The sequence below is a fragment of the Lacerta agilis genome, chromosome 8 (assembly GCF_009819535.1).
Source record: "Lacerta agilis isolate rLacAgi1 chromosome 8, rLacAgi1.pri, whole genome shotgun sequence".
Classification (NCBI taxonomy): Eukaryota; Metazoa; Chordata; class Lepidosauria; order Squamata; family Lacertidae; genus Lacerta; species Lacerta agilis.
Genome location: NC_046319.1, coordinates 71,812,696 through 71,823,530, shown reverse-complemented (window position 1 = coordinate 71,823,530; position 10,835 = coordinate 71,812,696). Strand labels below are relative to the sequence as shown.

At 44.8% G+C, this 10,835-nt stretch overlaps 1 protein-coding gene across 1 annotated transcript; it reads left to right on the top strand.

Annotated features, from left to right (window-relative positions):
• Positions 1–834: 834 nt before the first annotated feature.
• Positions 835–10,619, top strand: LOC117052027 (phospholipase A2 inhibitor subunit gamma B-like). Its single transcript, XM_033158754.1, has 6 exons — positions 835–976; positions 1,639–1,755; positions 1,948–2,154; positions 3,851–4,021; positions 5,115–5,304; positions 10,246–10,619. Exons 1-5 carry the CDS (start codon positions 928–930, stop codon positions 5,261–5,263), a joined length of 693 nt encoding a protein of 230 aa, XP_033014645.1. The 5' UTR covers positions 835–927; the 3' UTR covers positions 5,264–5,304; positions 10,246–10,619.
• The last annotated feature ends 216 nt before the right edge of the window (positions 10,620–10,835 follow it).

Here is a 10,835-nt window from a genome sequence, read left to right as displayed (position 1 = left end):
CTATGTGATTCCTTATGTTTGACCTTGATCTTTAAGGTCTACTGTTGGCGCACTTTGGGTGGTCCCACATGCCAGCTGGCCTTTACCAGGGACCAAACCCTTAGTGTGGAGAGTCCCTTCACTGTAGAGTCCCTTGTCAGCATCGCTGTCTACTTTCAAATGTCTGCTGAAAACCATACTGTTTATACAGGCCTTCTGAACATGAGATTCTTTGCAAGCAGCTTTTACGGATGTGTTTGGTGTTCTTTCTTTCTTTCTTTTCATTGCAGCATTACGTTTTTAGGCTGCATACCACCTTGCTCTATGAAAGTGCAGTCTATAAACAGTTAAAGAAACAAATAAATTCACAGGGAGGAGTCACGGCAGTGCGAGTGCAGGGGGATCTCTGGGTTGGTGGCAGCAGCTCCATGGGCTGCAAATTTGGAGCTTCTCCCGAATTGTGGCTGCTCTGTGACATCACGGCAAATGCAGCTCCAATCACCAGCAGGGGGCCACCATTGCTCCATGCTCCCGTGAATTTAATAAGTTGTTTTGGTTTTTTTTTTATGGATCTGGGTGTCACTACTGAGGTGTTACTGCTGTGCAGCACTTTGCACACAATGAAAAGATGGCACACAAAACCTGGTGGGATTTTATTTCTTATGCTTTGGATAGCATTCACCCATCCATGCTCAGGAAATGTGAGTGTCTTGATTTATAATGGTATGCTACCACTTCTCCTTCTCCTTCTCTGGCACAATGTAACGCTCCCCTGCTGTAGTTTTTAGCTTCAATTCATTATGCTTTAATTAAACTTTTTTTAAAAAAAATGGTACATAGAGTTTATATATAAATAATTGGTTGCATGGTCTATTTATTTCTGATCTCCCTTCTAGGCAGCTCTGGTGAACTGAGTGTTTTGCACCTCTTTGTAACAGAAAAATCACCATGTGGTCTCTCCTTGGCTGCTTCCTCCTCGGTGCTTTCCTAGCCACAGGTGAGGAGATGTCTTACCAGTTTATGGAACTGTTCTGGGTTCTGGGTTCTGCAAGAGTTGGTAGCTCCTGAGATAACAACAAAAGCCAATGCTTCTTTTTCCGGAGTAAATAGATTTGCTGGTGGCATAAAACTAACATCTCGACCCATTCTCAGAAATCTGTGCAAGAAACTAGCCACCATTCTGTATATTTTGAATGTTATTCCCAGGTGTGATCGAACATGGAATGGGACCAGAGAGCTGGATAGAAAACCTACAAGTTCTCAACCAACAGCACCAATGAAGTGCTCTCCAGATATCCCTGGACCCCAGCTTTCATCAACCCTTGTCAGCTTAGTAATTGATCCAGAATGATGGGAGTTTTAGTCTAAATCATCTGGAGGTGCCACCACACTGGCTACCCGCATTCCAGATCCACCTATGTCATGAAATATTTGGCTAAAACAAAGCCAAAAAACACATGGCCTTGCTTGTGTTCCTCTCTTTTGCCAGATTCTTCCTCTTTTGTCATTCATCTGTGACACTCTGTAAAGTGTGGATTGTCATTCATCCGTGACATTCTGTAAAGTGTGGATTGCATAATAATGGCAAAAATAATCATCTAAATTGTGGTGGGCACAATTCTATGAATGGTAAAAACAGCTAAGTGTTTGTTTCTCCAGGTACTTGTCTTCAGTGTGAGGTGTGCTATGGTGGAGGCAGCAACTGTACTGGAGAAATGAAGACTTGTGGTGCTGGTCAAGATACCTGCATTATCAGTCTGATGGAGTATTTACAACGTAGGTATTCTTGAGAGTCTTGGGCTGAGATATCACATAGGTGCTGTGCTGAAAATTTCATATTCATTGGGCGGATGTGGATGAAGCAAACCCCTCACAAAAACTGTCTCTGTGTAGAAATTTCTTCAACATTTTCAGGAGGGGGTTGCCCTATTCTTGACTCAACCTTTCCCTTCTTAATCACATGTGCAGCTCCCATGACAATCACATCTGTCGCTAAGGACTGCGGCTCATCCAGCTTCTGCAAAATTGGTGCTGAAGAGATAAATCTTGGGAGTGGAGTGTGGTTGAGATCAAATAGGGTCTGCTACAAGGATAATCAATGTGGAACAGCCTCACTTCCTGGTATGTACTGTCTTGTCTATAAGATCAAGAAACTTGAATGGCTGCCCTCTAATTGTGACCTCTAGTTCTCCAACATAGCTACAATTCCCAGAGTGGTTAAACAGTCTGTTCCTCTTCTTAGGGAACTCTGAGAACTGTTGCTCTGTGAGGGGAGTACAGAAGTTGCCTAGCAACTCTCAGCACCCTTAGAAACTACAATTCCCAGGACTCTTTGGGGGAAGCCACAACTGTTTCAAGTGTAAGATACTGCTTTAAATGTATAGTGCAGATGGAACCCTAGATTCCCATGAAGAATAATGGACTCAGCCCATTATATTATGTAGGTTGGGATGGTACAGGTGCCCTGATGGGGGAGCACAGGCTTGTTCTCCTGGTATATCTTCACAGACCCAACCTCACCACAACCCTGACCCACCAGCCCTGCACAATACTAGTAAGCATCATCAACAACACTTTGGGGATGATGGCTCCACATCAACACCCTCCTACTGCAGCCACTTCTGCTTATAAGCCTTACACCTTTGGAGCCATCTTTAAGAGCTCAGCAGCCATGGTAAGCCTCCTTTCACTGAACCGAGAACTGACTGGCAAAACAGGAACTCAACTGCCTAGTGGAATTAAATTAAAACTGCCCAGTGGAGTTAAATTTAATAGACTGGGGCATCACACTGAGACAGGTGTCTAATTTGCCAATACACTCTGATCTGAATGCTCTGCCCCCTAACCCCAGGGATGGAGAAACTGTGCCTCTGCAGTTGAAGTTGGACTTCAACTCTCATCAGCCTCAATGGGCATGGTCAATGGTCAGAGATGTTAGGAGTTGTAGTCCAGCAACACCAGAAGGACCCCAGGTTCTCCACCCTGGCTGTAACTCTGTGCTTGTTTGTTGTCACTTCTCAGTGGGGAGGGGGCTTTAGTTCATACAATCTTAAGAACATAAAAAGAGTCAACTGGATCAAGAAAATGGCCCATCCATCGTCTTTACAATTACCAGCTAGGTGCCTATGAGAAGCCCGCAAGCAGGACCTGAACACAAGAGCACTCTCCTCTCTTGTGGTTTCCAGCAAATAGTATTCAGAAGCTCTGAGGATGGAGATAGAACATAGTCATCATAGCTAGTGGCCACGAGAGCCTTGTGGTCTATGAATTTGTCCAATCCTCTTTTAAAAGCATCCATGTTGATGACCATCACTGTCTCCTGTGGCAGCAGGTGGCGCTGTCGTCTAAACCACTGAGCCTCTTGGGCTTGCTGATCAGAAGGTCAGCAGTTTGAATCCCCACAACAGGATGGGTTCCCGTTGCTCTGTCCTACTTTCTGCCAACCTAGCAGTTCAAGAACACACCAGTGGAAGTAGATAAATAGGTACTGCTGTGGTGGGAAGGTAAATGGCGTTTTTGTGTGCTTTGGTTTCCATCACAGTGTCCCGTTGTGCCAGAAGCAGTTTAGTCATGCTGGCCACATGACCTGGAAAGCTATCTGTGGAAAAACACCAGCTCCCCTAGGCCTGAAAGCGAGATGAGTGCCGCAACCCCATAGTCACCTTTGACTGGACTTAACCATCCAGGGGTCCTTTACCTCCTTTACCTTTTTAACAGTGCTCCATGAAAAAGTGCTTCATTTTATATGTCCTGAATCTTTCAGCATACAAATTCAGAACATTATTATTTAGTATTTAATTCCTTCAGGCTTTATTTTTCATTGTTTCAGAGCTGAGATCAGGCACTGGTAACAGATGCCAGGGCTGACATCTGATGGCTGACCTTCCATTTCTCTCCATAGTGCTGCCACCATCAGACACCAAACCCAATGGTCTCCAGTGTTCTGGCTGTGTTGGGATGTTTTCCACCAAGTGCAATGAAAAGCCTGTTGCCTGCAATGGAGAAGAGACCAAGTGCATCAACATTGCTGGGAGCATCACAGGTAGAGAGATTCAGTGTTTTCAAAATTGTCTTTCAATCATCCTGATCTTCAAATGCGCTCTAGAGTAGGGTAACCAGAGTGATCCCCATGGCAACTCCATAACCACCTGGTTAGGCTGAGAGAGAAGGACGGGGCCAAGCACACCTTGAGTTTCCATGGCTCAGTGGGGATTTGAGCCCATGCTTCCAGATCCACCTCTGAATGGTAGCCTCTGAATGTTTTGGATGCCCACTCCCATCAGCCCTGCCTCAAAATCCCCTGGGCTCTCTGCTTGATCCAGGGGACAGATGCTTGAGCATCTCATGCACTGCACATGTTTAAGTCAACCAGCTTTATTGGTACCTCCTAGACTAACATGATTTGGAATGTGGGTGGCGCTGTGGTCTAAACCACTGAGCCTACGGCTTGCCGATCAGAAGGTCAGCAGTTCGAATCCCCACGACGGGGTGAGGTCCCGTTGCTTGGTCCCCGCTCCTGCCCAACTAGCAGCTCGAAAGCATGCCAGTGCAAGTAAATAAATAGGTACCACTCCGTCAGGAAGGTAAACGGTGTTTCTGTGCACTGCTCTGGTTCACCAGAAGCGGCTTAGTCATGCTGGTCACATGACCCAGAAAAACTGTCTGCAGACAAAACGCTGGCTCCCTTGGCCTGTAAAGCAAGATGAGCGCCACAACCCCAGAGTCATTCACGACTGGACTTAACTGCCAGGAGTCCTTTACCTTTATCTTTTTTAGACTAACATGTGGGTTGAAACAGCTATTCTCCAGTTTTCATGCTTCTCCAAATTTTGCATATAATCCTCAGCTTAAAAAATAAAAGTACTGGAAATAAGTTTTTAAGGGTAAAATTCATACAGATATATATTTTTTGAATTCTAATGCATTGAAAAAGATCTGCAGAATGACACAGAAACAGGATAAAATAAACTTATGAATACATGGGATGATGGCATGAACCAGAAATTGACCCATCCATTGCTAATCCACATTTTCTCCAAAATTTCATTTTAAAAGGGTGGTGGCAAATATAGTAGGCAGAGAGAGCTGTTCATTGCAGGATTGATACTGACCAACATGTTGGCCATTTCTTGCAGCGGTTCAGACCATGGATATTTCCTTCAAGGGATGCGCTAATGAGGCTTTCTGTACCATGCTCAATTTGGGGCCAAGAATGTTTGCAGGAATCAGTGTGGATCTGACTAAGGCTGAATGTAATGCAGCTTTTTCCACCAAAGCTCTGTAACCAGCTGACTCTTACATCGCAGAATGTCATTGCCGCACCACATAGAATCATAGAATCATAGAGTTGGAAGAGACCACAAGGGCCATCCAGTCCAACCCCCTGCCAAGCAGGAAACACCATCAAAGCATGCCTGACAGATGGCTGTCAAGCCTCTGCTTAAAGACCTCCAAAGAAGGAGACTCCACCACACTCCTTGGCAGCAAATTCCACTGTCGAACAGCTCTTACTGTCAGGAAGTTCTTCCTAATGTTTAGGTGGAATCTTCTTTCTTGTAGTTTGAATCCATTGCCCCGTGTCCGCTTCTCTGGAGCAGCAGAAAACAACCTTTCTCCCTCCTCTATATGACATCCTTTTATATATTTGAACATGGCTATCAGATCACCCCTTAACCTTCTCTTCTCCAGGCTAAACATACCCAGCTCCCTAAGCCGTTCCTCATAAGGCATCGTTTCCAGGCCTTTGACCATTTTGGTTGCCCTCCTCTGGACACGTTCCAGCTTGTCAGTATCCTTCTTGAACTGTGGTGCCCAGAACTGTACACAGTATTCCAGGTGAGGTCTGACCAGAGCAGAATATAGTGGTACTATTACTTCCCTTGATCTAGATGCTATACTCCTATTGATGCAGCCCAGAATTGCATTGGCTTTTTTAGCTGCTGCATCACACTGTTGACTCATGTCAAGTTTATGGTCTACCAAGACTCCTAGATCCTTTTCACATGTACTGCTCTCAAGCCAGGTGTCACCCATCCTGTATTTGTGTCTTTCATTTTTTTTGCCCAAGTGTAGTACTTTACATTTCTCCCTGTTAAAATTCATCTTGTTTGCTTTGGCCCAGTTCTCTAGTCTGTTAAGGTCATTTTGAAGTGTGATCCTGTCCTCTGGGGTATTAGCCACCCCTCCTAATTTGGTGTCATCTGCAAACTTGATCAGGATACCTTCAAGCCCATCATCCAAGTCATTGATGAAGATGTTGAATAAGACTGGGCCCAAGACAGAACCCTGTGGCACCCCACTAGTCACTTCTCTCCAGGATGAAGAGGAGCCATTAATGAGTACCCTTTGGGTTCGGTCAGTCAGCCAGTTACAAATCCACTGAATGGTAGCATTGTCTAGTCCGCATTTTACCAGCTTCTTTACGAGAATATCATGGGGCACCTTGTCAAAGGCCTTGCTGAAATCAAGATAGGCTACATCCACAGCATTCCCTTCATCTACCAGGCTTGTAATTCTGTCAAAAAATGAGATCAGATTGGTCTGACATGACTTATTTTTCAGAAACCCATGCTGACTTTTAGTGATCACAGCGTTCCTTTCTAGGTGCTCACAGACCGTTTGCTTAATGATCTGCTCTAGAATCTTTCCTGGTATTGATGTCAGGCTGACTGGGCGGTAATTGTTTGGGTCTTTTCTTTCCCCCTTTTTGAAAATAGGGACAACATTTGCCCTCCTCCAGTCTGCCGGTACTTCCCCAGTTCTCCAGGAATTCTCAAAGATTACTGCCAGTGGTTCTGAAATCACCTCTGCTAGTTCTTTTAATACTCTTGGATGTAGTTCATCTGGCCCTGGAGACTTGAATACATCTAAACTAGCCAAGTATTCTTGTATTACCTCCTTACTTATTCTGGGCTGTGTTTCCCCTGCTGAATCATCTGCCCCATATTCTTCAGGTTGGGCATTGTTTTCTTTTTTTGAGAAGACTGAGGCAAAGAAGGCATTGAGGAGTTCTGCCCTTTCTCTGTCTCCTGTTCGTATGTCACCATCTTCTCCTCTAAGTGACCCCACTGTTTCATTGTTCTTCCTTTTGCTACGGACATACCCATAAAAGCCCTTTTTATTGCTTTTAACCTCTCTAGCAAGCCTGAGTTCATTCTGTGCTTTAGCTTTTCTGACTTTGTCTCTACACTTGCTGGCTATTTGTTTGAATTCCTCTCTGGTGACTTCCCCCTTTTTCCATTTTTTGTACATATCCCTTTTAAATCTTAAATCAGTTAAAAGTTCTTTAGATAGCCACCCTGGCTTCTTTAGGCACCTTCCATGTTTTCGTCTCATTGGTACTGCTTGAAGTTGTGCTTTTAATATCTCCCTTTTAACAAACTCCCATCCATCATGAACTCCCTTCCCTTTTAGTATTACTGACCATGGGATCACTCCCAGCATTTCCCTAAATTTTCTGAAGTCAGCTTTCTTAAAGTCTAGAATTTGAGTCTTAGTATGCTTGGTTGCTCCTTTCCGCTGTATAATAAACTCTAGAAGAGCATGATCACTCCCACCTAATGATCCTGCCACTTCTACCCCACTTACCAAGTCATCACTATTGGTTAAGACCAGATCTAAAATGGCTGATCCTCTTGTTGCTTCTCCCACTTTCTGGACAATGAAATTGTCTGCAAGGCCAGTGAGGAATCTGTTTGACCTTGTGCTCTTGGCTGAGTTTGACATCCAACAAATATCAGGATAGTTGAAATCCCCCATTACTACTATCTCACTTCCTTTTGAATACTTGGTCATCTGTTCCAGGAAAGCATCATCTGTGTCCTCAGTTTGGCTTGGCGATCTGTAGTAAACTCCCACAATGAGATCACTGTTATTTTTCTCTCCCTTAATTTTGACCCAGATACTCTCAGTTTGGCTTTGAAGTTTTAAATCCTGGATCTCTTCACAGGTATACACATCCCTGACATATAATGCCACCCCTCCTCCTTTCCTGTTTGGTCTATTTCTCTGAAATAGATTGTATCCCTCTATTACTACATTCCAATCATGAGACTCATCCCACCAGGTTTCAGTGATGCCTATTATGTCATATTTAGTTTGGTGTACCAAGAGCTCAAGTTCATCTTGTTTATTTCCCATGCTCTGTGCATTAGTATACAGACATTGAAGACCATTGATCATTCCCCCTAGTCTCTTATTTAAGGATTTTTCCTTCCCACTACTAGGTCTGCATGCTGTTTGCTCCATTTGGTTCTTGACATTTGGATGATCATCTTCAGCACTTGATAGACTCCTACCTTCAGGACCACTATCTCCCTCCCCCACATAAGTTAGTTTAAAGCCCTCCTGATGAGGTTTTTGAGATTGTTGGCGAAAACATTCCTCCCAACCTTTGTGAGGTGCAGCCCATCTCTTGCCAGAAGTCCATCTTCAAGAAACTTCAGACCGTGATCTAAGAATCCAAACCGTTCCTGCTGGCACCATTTGCGAAGCCAGGTGTTCACTTCCCCTATTTTTCTCTCTCTCCCTGGACCACGCCGTTCAACTGGGAGGACAGATGAGATGACGATTTGTGCATTTAATTGCTTCAACTTCCTGCCCAGAGCCTCATAATCACTTTTGATCTTCTGGAGGCTGTGGCTTGCAGTGTCATTGGTTCCCACATGGACCAAAAGGAAGGGGTATTTGTCAGTGGGTTTTATGATTCCTTGCAGCTGCTCTGTTACATCTTGGATCTTGGCCCCGGGGAGACAGCACACCTCTCGAGACATCTTGTCAGGCCCACAGATCACCGCTTCTGTACCCCTCAGTAAGGAATCCCCTATCACCACTACACGCCTCCTCTTAGGCTTGGTTGGGATTCTTCCATGTGCAGTCCCTTCCAAAGTCTTTTGCACAATCCCGGAGGACTGACTGTGCTGCTCGTCTTCATATTCCTCATCAACTGTGATGAGGGAGAGGTCCTCAAATGAAGTCTGTTCTTCATCCTCCATGCCAAGGGAGAGCACATCAAAACGATTGCGTAGCTCCAAACACTCAGAGCCATCCCTGGGCTTTCTACTTCTTTGAGTCACGTTCCTCCATACATCTGGCTCCTGTGTTGGGGAACTGTCCTCCTCCTCAGGGATGTGCCCTGACTCCCCCTTGGTGCAGACAGTGTGCTCTGCTGTATCCATGAAAAGCTCCAGTTCCTTAATATTCTGAAGTGTAGATATACGGGCCTCAAGTTGCTGGACCTTGTCTTCTAGTAGGGCAACCAACTTGCAATTGCTGCAGGTGTAGCTGCCTACATCCTTTGGCAAGAAGACAAACATTGCGCAGGAATTGCAGGTGACTACGGTTGTCCCCTCACCCTCCATCCTGAAAAGCTTTAAGTCAGGACAAAAAGGAAACCTAGGACTGCCCCAATAAACGCTTGAGACCAGTTACCCTTTATCTAAAGGATGGGTCAAACTGCGCGCGCCGATAGGCGCGCGCCGCTGCCCTCCAGGCACTGACTAGCTCCGCCCACAGCTAGTCTTAATCACAAACCAACTTAATCACACACAGCCAGAAACAAACAGCCAGAAACAAACACACACACAAGCCTGGATAGTCCCACAATTCCCAGAGGCGGAAGCCCTAGAAAACAAGCACACAAACAAATAAGGAACAATTAAGCACACAAACTTAATCACACACAGCCCCAAAAAGACAAACCCACAAAACCTACAGTGTGTCCCTGAAGCTCAGCTCACCTTGTGCTCCCTCCTCAACTGCTGCCCTCCAGGCACTGACTAGCTCCGCCCACAGCTAGTCTTAATCACAAACCAACTTAATCACACACAGCCAGAAACAAACAGCCAGAAACAAACACACACACAAGCCTGGATAGTCCCACAATTCCCAGAGGCGGAAGCCCTAGAAAACAAGCACACAAACAAATAAGGAACAATTAAGCACACAAACTTAATCACACACAGCCCCAAAAAGACAAACCCACAAAACCTACAGTGTGTCCCTGAAGCTCAGCTCACCTTGTGCTCCCTCCTCAACTGCTGCCCTCCAGGCACTGACTAGCTCCGCCCACAGCTAGTCTTAATCACAAACCAACTTAATCACACACAGCCAGAAACAAACAGCCAGAAACAAACACACACACAAGCCTGGATAGTCCCACAATTCCCAGAGGCGGAAGCCCTAGAAAACAAGCACACAAACAAATAAGGAACAATTAAGCACACAAACTTAATCACACACAGCCCCAAAAAGACAAACCCACAAAACATCTTTCTTATCTAAATAGCTTGCCCTTCTTCACATGCTGACTTTCTTGTTGAGTAGTTGATTAGCTTCTCACAAAATCAAATCAAATCAAAAAATAAATAAATAACTGAAGAACTTGATTATAAATACATCCTTGCAGTGCAATACCTGTGTCTACCACTTGAGACAGCATATGCTCCTTTAGAAAGAATCCACCAATATAATAGAGAGGGAGATTTTTTTTTGTATGGCAGTTTAAACTCTTCCTTGAGTTTAAAAATCAAGTGGGTAAATGACCAGATCAACAGGGAATCACGTTGGATATTCTCTCTGTGTGTGCGAAAATCATTTGTTCCAGAAACAGAGAAGAAGTTTCAAGAAGCAGCAGATAGCTGAGATTGTTTTGCCTATGCCAGGACGTTTTCTGTGCGAGCTTTTTCTTTGGACATGCGCAGTGTGACAGGAAGCACTGATAAAAACGGTTTTGTGTAACTTGTTGTAACTTGCTGTGAGTCTTTTGCTTACGCCTTGTGATGAGAGAAGCAGAGAGTGAGTCTTGGACTCTTGTTGAACTCTAAGCCTGCCTTGACCGCGGCAGTGGTGAATGTCTG

Excerpts from the sequence above, each read along its gene's own strand:
- LOC117052027 (XM_033158754.1), top strand. The coding sequence starts at position 928 with ATGTGGTCTCTCCTTGGCTGCTTCCTCCTCGGTGCTTTCCTAGCCACA. Across the intron at positions 977-1,638 it reads CGGTGCTTTCCTAGCCACAG|GTACTTGTCTTCAGTGTGAG; the intron begins GTGAGGAGATGT and ends TTGTTTCTCCAG. Across the intron at positions 1,756-1,947 it reads TCTGATGGAGTATTTACAAC|CTCCCATGACAATCACATCT; the intron begins GTAGGTATTCTT and ends TCACATGTGCAG.